At 41.5% G+C, this 20,321-nt stretch overlaps 3 protein-coding genes across 3 annotated transcripts; 2 read left to right on the forward strand and 1 right to left on the reverse strand.

Moving 5' to 3' along the window:
- Positions 1-2,117: 2,117 nt before the first annotated feature.
- LOC106336136 (exocyst complex component EXO70A1-like) lies at positions 2,118-4,885 on the forward strand. Its single transcript, XM_013774873.1, has 2 exons — positions 2,118-2,292; positions 2,370-4,885. Exon 2 carries the CDS (start codon positions 2,536-2,538, stop codon positions 4,558-4,560), a length of 2,025 nt encoding a protein of 674 aa, XP_013630327.1. The 5' UTR covers positions 2,118-2,292; positions 2,370-2,535; the 3' UTR covers positions 4,561-4,885.
- A 1,210-nt stretch (positions 4,886-6,095) lies between these two features.
- Positions 6,096-7,304, forward strand: LOC106332464. The gene is made up of 2 exons (XM_013770921.1): positions 6,096-6,724; positions 6,816-7,304. The coding sequence occupies exons 1-2, from the start codon at positions 6,450-6,452 to the stop codon at positions 7,201-7,203; spliced, it is 663 nt and encodes a 220-aa protein (XP_013626375.1). The 5' UTR covers positions 6,096-6,449; the 3' UTR covers positions 7,204-7,304.
- Positions 7,305-15,112: 7,808 nt separating this feature from the next.
- LOC106334836 (coatomer subunit beta-1-like) lies at positions 15,113-19,773 on the reverse strand. The gene is made up of 6 exons (XM_013773210.1): positions 19,589-19,773; positions 16,686-18,742; positions 15,947-16,456; positions 15,788-15,873; positions 15,507-15,712; positions 15,113-15,426 (listed from the first exon to the last, which is right to left on the reverse strand). Exons 2-5 carry the CDS (start codon positions 18,729-18,731, stop codon positions 15,508-15,510), a joined length of 2,847 nt encoding a protein of 948 aa, XP_013628664.1. The 5' UTR covers positions 18,732-18,742; positions 19,589-19,773; the 3' UTR covers positions 15,113-15,426; position 15,507.
- Between the last annotated feature and the right edge of the window lie 548 nt (positions 19,774-20,321).

Raw genomic sequence — 20,321 nt, forward strand, 5'->3', positions numbered from 1 at the left:
ATATTGTACGCCTTGAATATGCAGCAGAAACCCGATTTTATTGTCCATAGAATCATTTGTTAATAATGGAGCCGTAAAAGGTAGATTTGAAAATCTCCAAATACATATTGAATCTGGGCACGTGAAAAAACAATGGTCGATTGTCTCTTCTGCCAATCCACATCTCTGACAGATAGGATCTAAATTCATTCCTCTTGAATTTAGTCGTGTAGTTGTTCCAATAGCCTTCGATAGAATACGCCAAAGAAAATGGTTAAGTTTGGGCATTATATTTAATTTCCAAATCTTATCATTTAGAATAGGATCACCATAAGGAATTGGAGGAGCTTCAATCAAAAACTCTGGTGCATGCCTAGCAACCTAATACCCAGAAGACACCGTATAGTTTCCATCTCGTGTATGACTCCAAATAAACTTATCTTCTTTTTCTGTTTGGCTTAAATATATCTGGCTTACGAGACGTTGGTCCTCGTCGCATAAATAGGAATGTAGTGCCACCGGATTCCAATGGTTGTAAGGTGGAGTTGTAATCAGATCACTAACAAGTAAATCACAATTCATTCTTGTAGAAGCACGCCGAGGTGGAATAACAGGTAACCAGTTATCTTTGAAAACTTGTATATCTTTGTCATTTCCCACAATGTAGCTACATCCTTTCTTTAAAACATCAATACCAGCAAGCAAAGATGCCCATTCATATGACTGCTTACGACATGTTTTCCCTTCTAGAAGTTGTTTTCCTTTAAGATGTCGGGCTTTATAAAGTTTGGAAAAGAGACAGTTTGGTTTTGAGTAGATTCACCATGCTTGTTTGGCAAGCAAAGCATAATTAAATTTGGGTAAATCTTTGAATCCAAGCCCTCCTTATTTCTTCGTATACTGTAATTTTTTCCAAGCCACCCATGATAAACCTTTAAGATCATTTTTACCCCACCAGAATCTCATTAAGATGGCATCTATCTCTTGTGTTGTTGCCACAGGGAGTTTAAAATGTGACATAGAATAGATAGGGGTTGATACAGCAACCGATTTGATCATAACTTCTTTACCAGCTGGTGAAAGAAATTTAGTACTCCAATGAGACGTTCTCTGTTTAACACGTTGAACAACGGTACTAAACATTTCTTTTTTTTTCCATCCAAACTGTTCTGGTAGACCCAAATACTTCCCATCACCACCATGATTTGAAATTCCAAGAATGTGTTTCAAGGAGTCTTGTTTGGAACCATGAACCTTAGAACCAAAAGTTATTACTGATTTGTCTTGATTTATTTTTTGACCAGAGCATTTTTCATAGATATCAAACACTTCTTTTAGAGCCTTGCAATTGTTTTGATTAGCAATGCAGAAAAAGAGAGAGTCATCCGCAAAAAATATATGAGTAACATATGGAGTCCCTTGTCCGATTTTAATACCATTTATTTTCTTACGCCGGACTTGAACATCAATTAGATGACTCAAAATATCAGCACAGAGAATATATAGATATGAAGATATTGGATCCCCTTGACGTAACCCCCGCCGTGGAATGATATGTCCTTGAGGAACACCATTAATAAGCACTGAATATTCAATTGTACTGACCAGAGCCATTACCCAAGTTATCCATTTTTCTGCAAAGCCAAATGCTCGTAAGGTACCTTCGAGAAAATTCCAATCAACACGATCATAAGCTTTAGTGATGTTTGTCTTAACAGCCATATATGTCTGGGACACTCGTTTCCTTGATTTATGAGAATGCATAAGCTCATGGGCAATCATAACATTATCACTGCTTGTGAATCCAAGACAATTTTGTCGAGAGAAGATTTCAGCCGAAAAACCAAAATCTTGGTTATGATTTTGTAGAGGACATTACAGAGAGCAATTGGACGAAATTCAGACAGTGTTTGAGGATACTTATTTCTTGGTATCATACATATATTTGTATGGTTAAGTCCTGGTGATAATTTTCCCGTTGCAAAAACCCTTAGTTGTTTTGTTTGTTTAGTTTTTTTTGTTAGACATGTTTGTTGATTTTGTTATCGTTTAATAAAGAAAACAGTGAAAAAAAAAAAAAAAAATCGTCGCAACTCGCAAGTGATACTGTATGAAACCTTGTGCTCGACTGTCTTGCACTTTGTCAGTTTCCGTCGGCCAAAAAAAAAAAAAAACTGTCAAAAAACAATAAAAAGTTTCTCTCTTTCTCTTTTCTCTCTCTCTCTCTGAAGAATCTCAAGCCGTTTCGTTTCTTCCGCCAAGCTCACGCCTTTGCCGCCGGCTGGATCGACTCTGCTCCGGCGACCCATTACAGTAAAAGACATTACCTCTACATGATCCCTTTCATTTGTGTTGTTCCACTTAAAAAGGTGAAAACTTTATTGTTTCAGGGGTTGCTTGGTAGCTGTGGAGGTTTCTTTGTCTAGCTTTGTTGCTAAGTAGCTTCTGGGTTTGATTTATTAAAAGTCTCCATCTTTATTAGTTTGGAAGCTAATTAGTGTCTTGGAGTGAGAGTTCTGAGTTTTCTAGGGTTCTTATTCTGATTTAAGTTTAGTAATGGCGGAACCTGCTATGGTGGATAGAGGGATACAGAGCTTAATAGCTGCAACTAACCATTTGAAATCGAGCCTAGAGAAATCTAAAGCCATTGGTTTAGCTCTGGAGCGCACCAGTCCTAGGTTTGACGAGATTAAGCAGAGACTGCCTTCCCTTGAGGCCGCTGTAAGACCCATACGAGCAGATAGAGAAGCTCTCGTGGCTGTCGGCGGCCACATTAACCGAGCCGTCGGTCCAGCAGCTGCAGTCCTCAAGGTGTTGGACGCTGTCCACGGACTCGAGAAGTCTTTGCTATCAGACCCCAAGAACGATCTCTCCGGCTACTTAGCCGTTTTAAAGCGGTTAGAGGAAGCGTTGAGATTCCTAGGCGAGAACTGTGGGTTAGCTATCCAGTGGCTGGAGGACATAGTCGAGTATCTGGAAGACCACAGCGTTGCTGACGAGAAGTATCTTTCGAATCTGAAGAAGTCTTTGAAAGGTCTCAGGGAGTTTCAACAAGAGAAAGCTCGCCTTGACGGCGGGCTTAGGGACGCCGCTTTAGACAAGCTCGAGAACGAGTTCAGGAGGCTGTTGAAGGACAACAGCGTCCCACTTCCAATGGCGCCGCCATTAGGAGAACAAGCGTGCATCGCGCCGCCTCAGCTGCCTGTGACCGTAATCCACAAACTGCAAGCCGTTCTCGGGAGGCTCAGAGCGAATAACAGACTCGAAATGTGCGTTTCGATTTACGTTGAAGTGAGGAGCTCTAACGTTAGAGCTAGTCTTCAAGCGCTTGACCTGGACTATCTAGACATATCAGTCACCGAGTTCAACGACGTGCAGAGCATCGAAGGTTACATTTCTCAGTGGGGGAACCATTTAGAGTTTGCGGTCAAGCACCTCTTCGAAGCAGAGTTCAAGCTTTGCGGCGACGTGTTTGAGAGATTCGGTTCAAACGTTTGGTTAGATTGCTTCTCCAAGATAGCTGCTCAAGCGGGGATGCTCGCGTTTCTCCAGTTCGGTAAAACCGTTACCGATTCCAAGAAAGATCCAATCAAGCTTCTGAAGCTGTTAGACATCTTCACTTCTTTAAACAAACTGAGGGGAGACTTTAACCGTCTCTTTGGCGGAGCAGCTTGTGTTGAGATCCAAAGCTTCACTAGAGATATCATCAAGAAGCTGATAGACGGCGCGGCTGAGATCTTCTGGGAGCTTCTGGTTCAGGTGGAGATTCAGAAACAGATCCAGCCGCCTAGCGATGGCGGTGTGCCTAGGCTTGTCAGCTTTGTGACTGATTACTGCAATAAACTTGTAGGAGATAAGTACAAATCAACGCTTAGTCAAGTTCTGCTCATACAGAAGAGCTGGAGATCAGAGAGGTTCCAAGAGAATCAGCTAACGGTTGAGATTCTAAGAATCATCAAAATGATAGAGCAGAACATGGAGGCGTGGATGAAAGCCTATCCGGATCAAACGCTAGCTCATTTCTTCGGTATGAACAATCATTATCATCTTTACAAGAGCTTAAAGGGTACGAGGATTGGTGATCAGTTAGGAGACTCCTGGCTGAAGGAGCATGATCAGTACAAGGAGTATTACGCTACCGTCTTCCTTAGAGACACTTGGGGTAAGCTCCCAAGCCATTTGAGCAGGGAAGGGCTTATACTCTTCTCTGGCGGACACGCCACGGCGCGTGATCTCGTCAAGAAGAGGCTGAAGTCTTTTAACGATGCGTTTGATGAGATGTATAAGAAGCAGTCCACGTGGGTCGTGCCTGAGAAAGATTTGAGGGAGAGGGTTTGTCAGCAGATTGTTCAGGCTGTTGTGCCGGTTTACAGAAGCTATATGCAGAACTATGGGCCGTTGGTTGAGAAAGATGCTAGTTCGAGCAAGTACGTGAGGTACACGGTGGTGGCTTTGGAGAAGATTCTCAGCTCTCTTTACATACCTAGGCCCATGAGATATGGAAGTTTTAAGGGTACACCGCCGAGTGAGAAACTCAGGAACGATGTTGATCTTAGACGCACTACTTCAGCTGTTGTATGATTGAAGCCATGTTCTGTTGTCTGAAAATGTGATCATGTTGTGTCTGCTCTTCCATCTCCTGGGAATGTTATCTTCAGTGGAGAAGCAGATGTAGACTTTTTATACGTATATAAGATACTGTCGCTCTAGGTATAGCTTTTTAGTCACTGATCAAGTCCCCTTAGTTCATTTATGTCTTGAAGTTTCATGTTAGGGGTTAAGGGGGTTAAGATTATTCTATTTAGTGAGATAGCTAGAAGATCAGTAATGGAAAAATGTTGTGCTACGTTTGTGACATTTTATGATTTTTTTTTTTTAAATAATGGAAAAATGTATGAAAAAAACAGTTTCCTTGTTCTTTCTTTACCTTCAAGGAAGCTCGTTAGACTTGGTTACACCTAGACCTGGGCGTTCGGGTACCCGTTGGTATTCGGATCGGGTTTTCAGATTTATGCTTCTAGGTCTCATACTAAAATTTTATTAGTACGGGTCGGGTTCGGATAATAACACTTCGGGTTCGGTTCAAAATTGTATTGCATCATAAAACCCATAAAGTAATCATATATCGTACGGATTCGGGTTATATCGGTTCGGTTCGGATATAACCAAAGTAAAAAACAAAATTTTTGAAGTAAAACATAAAGAAAAACATCTAAATTAAATAAAAATTAATCTATCACATATAAAATTGATAAAATAACAATAAAATGTTAAATCAAGCATGAAAACAAACATCATTTGTAAAAAATATGTATTGACTTACAGAGAGTAGAATTTTTATTTCAATGAGCAAATTATAAAATACTTATTTATAACTAATTGTGTACTTAAAGCATTTATTAGAATTTTAATATTTATTATTATATATAATATTACCACAAATATTGAATTTAATAATTGAAATACTTATATATATTTCAAAATAATTATATTGACTATTAATTTCGGATTTTTCAGGTTACCGTTCGGGTTCGGTTAATAACACTTCGGGTTCGGATATTTTATGTACCACCCTACAAGACCCGTCCGGGTATTTTTACGTTTCGGATCGGATAACGGGTCGGGTTTTTTTGTTCGGATTCGATTCGGATTTCGGGTTCCGGATTTTATGCCCATGCCTAGTTACACCCGTGAGGGCAGTACTGTAATGAGATTCTTCACACCTTGCCAATCTTTTGCATACAAAAACCACAATGTCCTCATAAAGGATTCAATCATCACATTCAAGAGAGACCCCTTTGCTTCATGCATTTAGACATCGTTGTTTCCAAAATTCACTTTGATAAAGTCCCAAGTTTGTTTGTGCTTTTTCAAATTATTATTTAATAGTATATACTTGCAAAAACTAAACTAATTATGTCAAAATCCGTGTAGATATCATTTCAGTATGAATTAGTTCAAATCCTATCTGGTTTCACTGACGTAAATTTACTACTTTTACCTTTTACCTTTTTTTCAAAAAAAAAAAAATCAGTAATAATGAGAATTGGATAAGGTTTTTGGCTGTTATAACGACCACTGAACTATCGGGTACATCGGACAGCATCGGACTTAACGGAGACAGTAACTCCGAAACGTACGGCTAAGGTCCGAGAGCTAGCCAATCTGCAGAGACCACGAAATCATTAACGTGTCAAAAACGTCAAAGTCGCCGTTAGCGTCTTTTCCCTCGGGGTACTATTTTTAGAACATTTGCGCGTATTACACAGAGAGAGACTCAAATACTGTGACTCATCCTATGCGTATATAATAAATTCTTTATAAGCCAACTTTCTTTCTCTCCGCCGGAGATTAGTTCTTAACTCGAGCTCTTAACTTGCGCGCATCGCCGGTTGATGACAGCTAAGTCCGGTTGGTGGAATAACAGGAGGAGACGAGGTCGAAGAGGAGAAGGCTAGAAGAACTGAGAAATGGAGTTTCTGGCAGGTTCGACGTTTGAAGCTGGTACGGCGGTGCAGGATGAAGCTGCACCGGCGGCTCTGTTCTTGACGGAGGAATCTAGCCGCGGTGGAAGCGGGATCGGATTAAGGAGATGTGTTAAGTCTCTGTCGGAGGAGATATCAGAGAGTTCTTCATCATCTGTAGTCGTGTCGGGAGAAAGCAGCGCAAACGAGGAAGAGGACGGTGCCGTTTCGTCACGAGGAACATGGTTTGGTTCCTCTCTGGAAGATTCTCTTCCGATCAAGTACGTTTTTTCTTTGATCATCTTTTCAATTTTTGGCATTTAATTTGTCTTCCCAAATTTTAATTAACCTTGTGTTTTTTTTCTAATTCAGGAGAGGATTATCAAATCATTACATAGGGAAATCGAAATCATTTGGGAATCTATTTGAAGCGAGCAACTCCAAGGATCTAGAGAAAGTGGAGAGTCCGTTGAACAAGAGAAGGAGATTGCTTATTGCTAACAAGCTAAGGAGATCACCACTGTCTTCTTTTAGCATCTACTCCAAGACTAATAATAACCTTAATTCCATGCCTTTACTTGCATTGCAAGAGTCTAATGAGGAGGATCACAAATTCAGTTATGATAATGATCATAGTAGTGATGATGAAACTAGTAAGTTGCAAGAGAAGAGGATGAAGATGACAACGAATAATAGAGATTTTATGGTTCAAACTCATAGCTGCTTATGTTTAACTAGTTTTCGAGATGCTGATCGATAATTCATTATTTTCTCCACTTGTGTTTCGTTTTTTTGTTTGTTTCTGTTGTCAGAGTAGAGTAAGTTTCGTTGGCAATAATTGATCGAAGATTTGATAGAATCGTTGTCTAGTCGCTAAGATGTGCGTTACCGATATATTTCTCTATGAAAACTATTATCATACAGCACCATATTCATCTAAAGTTAAAAATTCATTCTATATATTCACTAGAATACTAGATGAATATTAAATACTAGTTTCTCTACAAACTCAAAGTTCGGATTATATTTATTTCCACCATGATTAATTTTAGTTTAATTAGACACCAATCAAAATTAAAAGAAAATAGCGATTAAAGTAATGAATTTCATATCCATCTGAAATAAAACACAAAACTCGAAAATTAAAGAGTCAAATTCCTCAAATTTTGAGAAGAACCGGATTACTTTATCACTAATGGTTTTGATAATTTGGGGATTTTGTCTTTCTAATTTTTAAGTTTTCTGTTCTATTTCGGATAAACTGGAAGTATTTTTCGTTTAATTTTAATTTTATTTGGTGTTTGATGATTAAGCGTGTATATACAGTAAATCTTGTGATATAGGTCTGAACTGATTTTGAACTTTTTATTTGATATTTAATATTTATTTAATGGGTATATAAAATGTAGTCTTAAGTTCTTAACTTCGTGTAGATATGATGGGTATTTAACGTGTATTTAATATTTATTTAATGGGTATATGATAATTTTGAAGGAAAAATAGATAATTAACCATTTAGATGATAATAAATTTGTTGAACTTATAATAATGATTAATGAATTGGAGTACTTGTGGATATGGTTTGATCTCCACTAATTAAACAATATGATCATACTTCTTGCCTGTAATCTTTAGTGGATATCGTTCCATTATTTGACCCAAATAAAAAAAAATATTTCGTAAAATTTGGTTAGGTCAAGTCAGGTGTAATGTGAACCAAGGTTTAAGTCTAAGATAAGGTTTCCTCTTGTATTCTTATGACATAAGTTGCATAGCACGAGTCATGCCGTTGCGTTGCACGAGTCCGAGTCATGTTGTTCAAACTATTTAACTGATCGATATTCCTTAAAAACTCAGGATTCTCACACATATTCTTTCATATAAAAATCTTCAATGTGAACAAAGGTCTAAGATAATGTTTCCACTTGTATTCTGAATTTCTCAATGTTGCATAAGTCATGCTGTTTTGCTTTGCATGAGTCATGCTGTTCAAACTACTAATATTCTATACGAACTCAGGTTTTTCAGGCATATTCTTTCATCAGAGCTGGCATCAAATAGTTGATTATATAAAATTCACAATGCGTACACCAACATTTGCAACTTTTTTGTTTTGTTTTTTGTTTTTAACATTTGCAACCTTATATTCGAATCCATACGATAGTTAGGATTTGCTATAATATTTTATGCCGGATAAATAAATTTTCTAAAAGCTCCTTACCCCGACTCCCAACGCACGTCCTGGCTTGTCACTTTCACCCTGCAACTACCTCGTTACCCCCCGGTTTCTTTCCTAATCTAGAAAGTTGACCATCTATGCTACCTTCTGCAATCTCACCTACCTTGTTTAACTTTCCTCTTTGAGTTATTTTTCAAATTCTCGGCCTGCCCTGGCCGGTGCTCTTCCCTCTCTTCACCGGCTCCGTCGGTCGGAGATGACCATGAACGACGATTTCTCTAGCTCTTCTCGGTACAATATACATCTACCGGTTTCATCCTCTCATGTCAGCGGGTATAGTTCATTGAACTGTTTGCTTAGAATCGACTGCTACTCCTCTAAGTAACTCCCCTGACAGAACTCTCTCCTTTGTCGAAAACTGCCTGCTCTCAGTCTCTTCGCTAGTTTCTTCTTCCCATCCACTACTACTTTCCAGTATAGAAGCTTCTTCTAGTGCAACCATCTATCTACACTACACCGAAGACTCTCTTTAAAGACACATAACTAGGCATAGTCTACTACTCAGAGGTCACCTTTTCTACCCCTTCCGACTTTGTTCCCCACCTACCTCTGCAATCATGGGACGTAGACTCTCTGCAGAAGAGAAAGGCAAAGTCATTGCAAGCAACCCATCAGGCTTTCCAAGACTCCGCATGGGCGCACCTGACTTTGACCCATCAGACCTTATCAAGGACAACATGCTTACTCTTGTTGGCCGCCTGACTAACCCAAGAGAACAAAAGATGAGCTCTGTTCTGCCTTACCTAGCAAAGAAATGGAATCTCATGGGTGTTTCCAATTCCGTTTCAACAAAGAATAAGACGTCAAGATGGTCTTAGCCAACAGACCATATCAATATGGGCCCTGAATGATTATTGTACAACGCTGGGAACCTATTATTTCTCCAAACTTCCCGGCGCAAATTCCCTTTTGGATCTCGCTTTGAGGCATACCTCTACACTATTGGCACGAAAAAGGTCGTGCGCAATATAAGCCTCGAACTAGGTGAGCTTGAAACCTATGAGGTTACGAGATCTGCAGCTCGTGTAAGGGTGATGGTAGATGGTCCGAAACAGCTGATATGGAAGCATCCATGGACTATGATTCAGGCGAGGAAAGCATTATCTCTTTGCACTATGAAAACTTAGGGAATCACTGTTCCATATGCTACCGTCTATCTCACCTGCAGTCTCACTGCCCGGAGAGACCTGCGGCTCCTACTACCCACCAGACAGAGACCAATGGGCTGGCACATTATAGTCGACCGAGAGACACTACCTCAACCAATCACTCGGGAACCAGCTGGAACGACTGGTAGCGATAACAGACCCTTCCAGCAACGAGTAGACCGCCATGGGAGACCTTTTGGTAGCAGAGTCTCATCAACGTCTCTCCGCAGGGCCTCGAAACAAGCTTGCTCCGGCCTCGTTCCACCCATATGAGCGTAACAAGGGTAAATCTCCAGAGAAGAAAGAAAAGGAATACTCCTCTCCTCCATACACGAGACGTAAATTCACTCATCAAGAGGAGGAGCATGAGCACGGGATTCATAGAGAAAGGAACCGTGCCTCTCCAAACCTCCAATGGAGAGTTAAGTCTCTTCTGCTCAACCAAGAAGTGACTCCCCCGAGTGCTCCTTTCCAACCTCCCAGACCCTCCGTGGAACGTAATCTGAATGCGGTGGACTTCCCTGCAGAACCAACAGTTCCTTCTAGAGAGGAGGTGATGAAAGAGCTCAGAGAAGTTACCCTCCAGTACCTAAACTGTCCAGACCCGGTGGAGAGTGCAGCATGAAAACAACGAGCGCTTCTGAGTGAAATGGATGGCACGGTGGAAGAGACAACAACACGTATCATACAAGCTTCAACATCAGCTGTGCGTGCCCATATAGAAGCTCCTCAGGAGCCACTCTTTCCAGCCCCACTTCCCCAGGAATCAGAAGCTGAAGCAACAAGGCCTACGAGAAAACGTGGACGACCCCCCAAAAATACAGAAAGAAGAACCATTGTCAGGCTCAATCCAAGGACCTTCTCAGGCACGGGATCGCGCAAGAGAAACTTAGCTCGTCTCCAAGCCTCACAAGGCACGTCATCCAGAGCGATCACAACACAGGACGCAACGACATCAACATCTGCGGCACCACCGATAGTCCTGATACCAGCTAGCACGAGGAAGACGACGGATTTTCCTCGGTTAACTCCCGATCTTCCTTAGCAGAAATGAGCTGGAACTGTCGTGAGCTGGGAAATCCCATGACAGTCCATCGTATCAGGAATCTTCGTCAACAAGCATCCCTTGATATCATATTCCTCATGGAGGCAAAAAATCCGGACTCCTTTGTGCGTAGCGAGCTAGACTTTCTTGTAACGGATCACCATCTCCTTGTCCCACCGGTTAGATCTAGCAGTGGTGGCCTTGCTCTCTTCTGGAAACTAAGATATTGATCTCCAAATCCTATCATCATCCAAGAATGTTATCGATACTGTTATTTCCCATATAGGATCCACTGTGTTTGTAACCTTTGTGTATGGTGAACCTGAAGTTCCTAATAGAAATATAATTTGGGATTCTTTGATTGAGCTCGCATCCACACGAAACACAGCTTGGATGTTGACGAGTGCTTTTAATGAGATTGTGGATAATAGTGAAAAGTCGGGAGGCCCGGAAAGAACGGAAGGTACCTTTGGATCCTTCCGTAATATGCTTGCTCAGTGTGATTTGTTTGACCTGAAACACTCTGGTATCTCACTATCTTGGAGAGGAAGGTGCCGCACCCACCTTGTATACTGCAGATTAGACCGGACGTTGGTCAACCCGGCGTGGTCCGATAGTTTGCCTACTGGCATATGCCAATATCTCAGCTTTGAAGGGTCAGACCATAGGCCCATTATCACTGTGTTTGATTCAGCAAAACGTCGTCGACATCGCCTCTTCAAATATGATCGCAGACTCCGAGATAATGCCGACCTAAAGGAGTTAATTGATGGGGTCTGGAATACTAATACAAATGCTCCCATCGACACCCGCCTTGCAATGTGTAGACGAGCTATCTCTACATGGACGCGAGAACAATACTTCAACAGCAAGGAAGCAATCAGCAGCTTGAAACAGCGGTTGGACGTAGCGATGACTGACCCTCAGGGGAATGACAGACTGATAACCTCCATCAACTCAGAGCTCATGAATGCATACAAAGCGGAAGAAGAGTTTTGGCGCCAACGAAGTAGGATAATGGGTTATCTTCTGGAGATAAGTACTCAGGATACTTTCATGCGATAGCCAAAGGACGCCGAGCCCGTAACAGAATGTCTGTTATAGAAGACGCAGCAGGCACATCCTACTACGAAGAAGAACAAATTGCAAAGCAGATTTTGGTCTACTTCTCGGACATCTTCTCGTCCTCCGTTAAGGCACTACAATAGCAGACACCACTGTGATTGTCACGTCTGCAATCACACCATCGATCTCAGACACTACGAATGATAGTATCTGCTCTATTCCCGACGCTGCAGAAGTAAAGCATGTGATGTTCCTCATACACCCAGATAAGGCGCCGGGTCCGGATGGCTTCTCGGCAAGGTTTTTCCACTCCAACTGGAACACAATCGGACCAGCCCTAATCTTAGAGATCCAGTCTTTCTTCCGGACATGACACCTACCGCCTCCTACTAATGTCACTTATGTCCGTCTCATACCGAAGATAACAGGAGCCAAGTTGGTATCGGACTACCGTCCGATAGCGTTATGTAACGTGTCCTACAAGGTTATCACAAAGATACTCTCCCTCCGGCTAAAGCCTATTATACAGGATATTATCTCTGAGACGCAGTGTGCATTTGTGCCCGGGAGAGCCATCTCAGACAACGTTCTCATTACACACGAGATTGTACACACACTGAAGATGTCGGAAGCGGAAATCCACTGTTCTATGGCCGTCGAGACGGATATGAGCAAAGCCTATGATAGGCTCGAATGGCAGTTCATTGAAGCAGTCCTCGCCTTGGATTTAAGTCATCACTGGTCAATTTGATCATGCAATGCGTGAAGTCTGTCTCCTATTCCTTCCTTGTTAATGACTCAGTCCATGGTAGAATTCCCCCATTTAGAGGAATCCGACAAGGAGATCCACTATCTCTTTGCATATTCATCCTTTGCGGGGAAGTTCTATCGGGGCTTTGTAGACAAGCACAACGTAACGGCCACATGTTGGGACTTAGAGTGGCTATCCCTACACCTCGACTGAATCACCTATTGTTCGCTGATGATACAATGTTCTTCTTGGACACGGACGAGGATAGCTGCTCCGCCTTGATGGAAATCCTCCAGCAGTATAAAGTGTCTTCTGGCCAGTTGATTAATACCTCTAAATCCCCTATTTCCTTTTCAGCCAAGACCCTACAGGAAATACGGCAACGTGTTAAACAATGCCTCGGGATTGAACATGAAGGAGCGGTAGGAAATATCTCGGGTTACCATAACACTTTGGCCAACGGAAAAAGACCTCTTCACTAGCATTGTGGATCGTATAAGACATAAGGCGGCCAGTTGGGCGTCGAGACAGCTCTCTGGCGCTGGCAAGCTGGTCATGTTAAAGTCGGTGCTTACGGCAGTACCTTCCTTTGCAATGACCTGTTTCGAGCTGCCAGTTAGCTTTTGCAATCGGATCCAATCTGTGCTCACGAGATTTTGGTGGGATGCTTCACCGGAACAAAGAAAGATGTGCTGGGTAGCGTGGGAAAGAATCACAACACCTAAAGCGGCTGGAGGACTTGGCGTTCGTGATATTCAGGCGTTCAATGTTGCCTTGCTCGCGAAACAGGCTTGGAGAGTTCTGACTAAACCAGAGTGTCTCTTATCCAGAATCCTTCGGGCCAAGTATTGCAATAAGGCACATTTCCTCCAAACAGAACCACCGAAAGCCGCATCTCGGATGGAGAGGGATTATAAAAGGAAGGGACTTATTATTGACTCACCTAAGTAAAGCCATAGGAGATAAGGAGAACACGAGAATCTGGAAGGACCCTTGGCTCAGCTCAACGAAACCAATGAGACCGATAGGACCCGTCACAGAAGACAACCAAGACCTAGTTGTCGCTGATCTGCTTTGCAGAGGGAGCATGGAATGGAACGTGAGTAAGATCAAGAGCATACTCCCTCAATACCTGAATACGATTCTGAGCATTAAACCGAGCATCACAGGATTACAAACTCATATGTTTGGTTAGCGTCAAGGTCGGGTTTGTACTCTGCAATATCTGGGTACTATGCCGCTATAACAATGGATCAACACACCCCTACAGCCAACCATATCCTGTATAAGACCATCTGGAACAGCAAAGTGTCCCCAAAACTTCAACTTTTCCTTTGGAAAATAGTCCCTGGAGCTATCACCATAGGAGAGAATCTAGCAAAACGAGGCCTCCTCGCTAACATTACATGCCGGCACTGTGGAGAACTAGAGACCACTGAGCACATCTTCCTTCACTGCAACTTCACCAGACAAGTATGGGCCTCACAATTATGGAAGCTGAATTTCAATCCGTCGGATTGTGCATCCTTCAGTGAAGCCCTCCTCTTGTCTGCCGGACAGACAAACCTTCCACCGTTGGGAGTAACATGAAACTTTTTCCCTTGGATTTGTTGGGGAATTTGGACAGCAAGAAACTACCGGATCTTCGAAAGCATAGATACTTCACCTGCGGAAATCCTCGCAAAATCCATTAGGAATGCAAGAGAATGGGCGAATTCCCAATCTATCTCCCCTTCGACTCACCATAGACAAAACCTGCATATTCCTCCAGTTAACTCTGCAGTTATAGATTGTTTTACTGATGCGGCATGGCAGGTAACGACGACAGAGCAGGCTGTGGCTGGATATTCATAAGTCAACAAAAGAAACGTCTACTACAAGGCACTACCACCTTCGCTCACACAGCATCTACACTTGTGGTTGAAGCCTTAGCCGTTAGATCAGCTCTCCTCCATGCCCTAGAAGCGGGCTTCTCAAAAATCTGTATTAAATCAGATTATCAAACACTTGTTGCTGCTATCTTCTCGAAGTATCACCCGACGGATCTCTACGGAATCACTCTGGACATGGAGCACCTCTCTGTATCCTTTGATTGTATTGCTTTTACTTTTATTTCCAGAAACTTGAATGTCTTGGCACTTGCTAAATCAGTTTTGTATGCGGCTTTAGCCAACTAAACCTTCGGTTGGTCTGCTTCTTTTTAATATATTGGTGTTCAGAAAAAAAAGATAGTTGAGATTTAAAGAAACACACTATCAATTATTGTCGTTCTAAGAACCACTGGTCCTGCCTCTTTCTTTCTTTCTTCACCAATAAAAGTGGTCCTGCTCTGTCTTATTTGCATCTCTAATAACGTTTCTCATAATAGCTGCTATAGACCCAGACTATAGTGGATAAACAAAAAAATAGAACACGACAAAGCATTTCACCAAAATCATGGTTTAATCTTCCCCAACAAATGACATTATATAGAGAAAAAAAACATTACAAATAACATGAAATCGTCCAAGTACTATAAAACGAAGAACACACTCAGCCGTATGAGTAAGAACCAATCCGTACCATACCGGAAACTATACCGGCCAAGGTGTGATAACAGATTAATCTTTACATTATTGCTTAAAGTCTTAAACGCTTCCCTCCGTAGTAAACAGGTTAAACAAACAAAAAAATTGCTCTAAGAGAGAAACGAACGTAGTTTAAACCTGTTTACCTTGTGCCCCACCATTCCAAGCCTGTAACAATCAATTTGGGTATGGTAAGGTGTGAGGATTCAAGATGAATAGATCAAAGTGGAAAACAAGAACTAGCTAACCTTAGCTACTACCCTTTTGTTTGAGGGTGATCTTGTCCCCAAGACTTAGAGCAATCCCTTGGGTCTTGCTCCTTATCCTTATGTAGCCACTCAATGCTCCGTCTGTTTGCTTCTCGATACTCACGTTCACAAGAGCATCCTCACCAAACACACTTTTTGCGTATAAGTTTGCTGCAAGGAACCCACATTCTCCTTCTAGTTCAGATCTGCAAATAGAGAGAAGCATTAATTAGTAAGAAGAGTTTCGGCCTATAAGAGAAGAAAGAAGAATCTGAACTTACGGGCCAGTGAGACACTTCATGTTTGTAGATTTGATTATGTGGTCGAGGAACTCTCTTTCGTTCTCAATCTTGGTGTTCACAGCAACCTGACATGAAGACCACAACGCAAATGGTTAAACACCAAACTCCAAACAAAGTGTAAAAGGTTTTGTGTGTGACCTTGTTCTCCCATTCAAACTCTGCCCACATGGTTCTGAAAGCAACATCCGAGCAAACAGCAGGGGAGATATAGTCCATGATATCAATGTGAATGTCGTTAAGAACCACGACGTTTCGCTCCATCACATTTGATGTCTCATACACGATGTTCCCGAATATGACTCCGGTCTCTGTGGACGACACCTTGATGTTTGCTTTTATCTGCATGCTCGTTGCAGGAGCAAGACTATAGTTTTGAGGACGCTCAACAAGCTTGAGATCACCCATGGTTGCTAACTCCAAGCACAGATTCTGAAGAGTTTCCTTTGTACGGTTGATAACAGTAACTTCGAGTGCGATGTCGTAGTGGTGGACAGTCACATATGCTTCAGCATAGACTGGGTCACTGAATCCTGTGAGTTGAAGAATGCGGTTGAGTTTGTTCGCATCGTTCTCGTCTTTTGTGAACTCTCCAGTAGCACGCTTCAGGTCATCTTGTACCTGGTCTTCCAACTCAAGTTGACTCATTCCCTGAAAAAAAAAACTTATCATCAGAAATTTGATCTACTGACAGATTTTTAAAAACGTAACCAGCCACTATAAACTTCTGTTGTCATTCTTCAGTTTGAGAAAATAAAATAATCGGATTTAACTGTAAAAGAGAGCAGACATCTACGTGTAAGAACAGAACAGATTGCAAGGAACTCATAATAGTAATTAAAAACAATGAGGCAAGCGATAGTTTGGAAAGTAATATTACCTTCCGGCTCTTTAGATGGAAGAAGTCAATTAGATCATCAGGTTGCGCATGAGTTGTTTGGGTCTTTGCCTTAAGTTCCTCCATCTCTCTAAGTTGTTTTTCAGAAATCATCTTGACAAAACTCTGGCGGCAGGATTCCAACCATATCTTTTTCATCTCATCATTCCTATGGCAAAGCAGTTTTATGCACAGCACAATCCTCTCATATGAATCATTATCAATAGGGTGTGGGGAAGCAGGAGACTGCCCAAGTTGCAACATGGAAACCATGATCAGCAAGGCCTGTGTGACTGTCTTGTTCACTTCTGTTTTAGATGACTGAACCTCCTCCAACCTAAGAACAAGCTTGGTCAATGTGCAAGCAACCACTGCTCCTAGGAAAAAATCACCAGTTAGAAGCAGTGCTCTCAAATTTCCAGAAGTCAGTGCCCCTTGAACAACTGTTGGTGTTGAGAATGTGGTTTCAGAGGCCGCGCTTTGGGTAGCATAAGTACCATCAGCAAGAATCACGGGTTTTCTAGAGGACACCATGGCAGAAGAGGTTGGCTGAATCTTCTTTGATGTCTCAGTTGGCGCAGATTCCTCAGAAACAGAGTAGAATGGTAACTCACCAAGGCATTGCTTAATGGTCGAAATGCCATTCTCAACTTCCGAAAGTGAAAGGCAATACTCCCCAATAATCCACAGTGCACAAGGGCAGACCTTTCCAGCGCGGATCTGATAGAACGTGTCCAGCAACCTGGTAATGATTGAAACTCTCAACTTGGGATTTGTTTCAATTATCTCTCTAACAAATGAAATCACGTCAAGTGCTGAAGCCACATTGCTATCTCCCAAGAAATCCATTAGAAGATGGACCACTGTGCTTGCAACTTCGGGGAACTTAACCGCGCAAGCATGGATTGCTTGAATAAGCATTTGTCTGTACTCTCCATTCTTCTCAAGCTCTCCACTCTGTGTCTTTACAACTTCTTTCTTCAACATTTGAACGACCTCATTAATGTTGTGATGAGTAATCAAATCAAGGGCAATGTCAAGTGTCTTCCTGCGAATATCGAGGTTTGGGCTTGAGAGTACTCTGAGCACATCTATTATTAGCTCAACCATGATATCTCTGTGCGATGACTTAAGCTCACTCAACCTATCGAGCAAAATAAGCTTCACATTGTTGTCACTCTGAGAAAGAAGAAGTTGACAGTAGGTGTTGGCAGCAGCCCTAATAGCAGTAGGGGCAGATGAGAGAGAAACAAGCGTCCCAGCACATTCATAGATAACTGCAGAGGAAGTGGCACTCAACAGAGAAATGATAATCTTAATATATTTCCCCTTCTCTGCTGGTTTGGTCTTGCACACACTCCGAATCAACTCCAGCACCACCATCTGAAGCGACTCATTCCAGTCTGAAACCTTGTCAACATTGCTCAGAAGATAGTACACAGCTCGTTCCTCAGCACAGGTAAAGAGCATCAGAAATGCATTTCTCTTGGCGGACGGATCTTGTTCTGTTGACAGAGCTTTCTCGATCATTTCAGGTGCATCAACGAAAAGCTGCTCGCCATTTGGAAGCTTATAGATCGACATGACGGCAAGAATTGCATTCCTACGAACAAATGGATGACGGTGCTCCAGATTCTGCAACACTGACGGAGTCAAAGGCTCCACGATTTCAGTCTCCTTCAACCGGCAGAGAAACCTCAGTGTCACTCCACGGATGTATTCATTAGGATGCATAAGGTTGTTCCGAAGATTCTGGCAAATCAAAATCATTTCAGGCAGCACCTTCCCCTTGGAATCGGTTTTCTCAATCAACTCCAGGTACAGCAGCAGAAGCTTTTGGATCGTGTGGTCTTCAGAAGGCAGCACGTATCTAATAATAGTTATGAAAAGCTGAGGAATGGTTTCACCGTTGAGCAAAAGCATAACCGCCTTCTTCATGGCATCAACTTTTGCTTCCACATCGTTTCCTTCCAGAGCTTCTTTAATCTCCTTGGCAACTGCTGGAGTCCCTTTGTCATAATGTACAAGCAAGGTACTAGACTTGTCCATCTTTTCGGGCGCTGCACAGAGAGTGAAAGAGAAACGAAAATGAAGAAAACTTTTGAGCTCAAACAAAACGGAACATCATGCAAGAAGAAGCACCACTACAACATAAGGCATATAAATAGTGCACAGAGAAAACTATAAATAGTGCACAGAGAAAACTATAAATAGTGCACAGAGAAAACAGGAACCAAAAATCAGATTTTCACATACAGATCACATATTAAAAAAAACAAGATAAGTAAAATGTTAATGTTTCGTGCGGTTTAAAGTTTCGGTTACAGAGCACAAAGAACCTTATTAGCTTCGTCATCACTGTTCAAGTAAATCTTATACAAGAAGTTCAATAGTATCCACATACCTACTCAGCAGTAATCTACACCACTCTACTTGAATTTCTATACAATGAATGAAGCATCTCTCCGCATTTCAAAATTCATTTTTTTTCACAAAATGGCTAAAATCAACAACTCCGTTCTCCAATTCATGGTTTATGAGCAAAAACATCACAGAAGAAAAATCGGTAATGTCGAATCCTCAGATCCAGCTACAAATACGATCAAAACATCCAACAAAAATCATTTCCAATAAATGAAAAATAGCTTCGGATCCACTAAGATTTCAAAACGAATGCACATCTCTCTATCAGATTTGAAGAGCAGCGATCGAATCTACATAGTCTGCAGTCTCACTCAGCCGCATTAACGCGAAGATCGGGTTCCTAACGGAATCGGATCGAGATCAAACAAGAGAACGTCCGAGAAAACCGATACATTGTAGATTTACACAAAGGAAAAGGCGAAAAGGAGATCGATCTCTACAAAAATCTGGATCATAGGTCGTGGTTAAGCAGAGAGACGAACCTCAAGGTGGGAGATCCGGAGAGAGAGGAGGAGATCCACGGAGTTGCTAAGCTATGGATCCAAGAGAAATATGGATCTCGTGAAACGAACAACTCACGCGGAAAGTGAGATGAGAATATGCGTACGTACGATGGTGGATTCGTCTTGTGGTTTACTCGTCGAGATGCGATATTTATTTTCTGCTTTGCCTGATTTGGAAACGCAGCAGGGAATGATGGAGTCAACCTTAAAAGGCCCAGTGATTGATTGATGGGAAGCCCAGTTCTATAGAAGTTGGGCTATTTTAGTGTTCCTACGTTTCTAATTGTTTTCATTATAAGCCCCATCTTTATAAACCGAGCTTGATTAGAATTTAATTTACAGACTAAGGAGGGTGTATTGAAAAGAGTTTCAAAAGATTTTGGGATTTTGTTAAAATCTCCTGTTATTCAACCGAAGACTTAAAAAAAAAAAATCTAAATCAAGTGTTATTCAACATGGAATTTGGGTAAAGTAACTCAAAATCACTTGTAATCCCTTGCTATTCAATTAACAATTTGTATAAACTAAATCAAATCCACTGTTATTCAATTATAACCAATATCTAGGAAGAAACTTTTTTGATTAGGATTTTAGGAGAGTTTACATTCTTTTTTAGTTAAAAACAGTTCATATAGAATACCATCTCTACCGATGGTATTCGAAGAAACTTAAAAATTAAAAAAATAGAACAAAACATTCTAGAAAATATTGT

The sequence above is a fragment of the Brassica oleracea genome, chromosome C3 (genome assembly GCF_000695525.1).
Source record: "Brassica oleracea var. oleracea cultivar TO1000 chromosome C3, BOL, whole genome shotgun sequence".
Lineage (NCBI taxonomy): Eukaryota > Viridiplantae > Streptophyta > Magnoliopsida > Brassicales > Brassicaceae > Brassica > Brassica oleracea.

Coding starts and splice junctions, on each gene's coding strand:
- LOC106336136 (XM_013774873.1), top strand. CDS start 2,536: ATGGCGGAACCTGCTATGGTGGATAGAGGGATACAGAGCTTAATAGCT.
- LOC106332464 (XM_013770921.1), top strand. CDS start 6,450: ATGGAGTTTCTGGCAGGTTCGACGTTTGAAGCTGGTACGGCGGTGCAG. Junction 6,725..6,815: donor GAAGATTCTCTTCCGATCAA/GTACGTTTTTTC, acceptor TTTCTAATTCAG/GAGAGGATTATCAAATCATT.
- LOC106334836 (XM_013773210.1), bottom strand. CDS start 18,731: ATGGACAAGTCTAGTACCTTGCTTGTACATTATGACAAAGGGACTCCA. Junction 15,874..15,946: donor AGTTTGAATGGGAGAACAAG/GTCACACACAAA, acceptor TCTTCATGTCAG/GTTGCTGTGAACACCAAGAT. Junction 15,713..15,787: donor ATGAAGTGTCTCACTGGCCC/GTAAGTTCAGAT, acceptor CTCTATTTGCAG/ATCTGAACTAGAAGGAGAAT.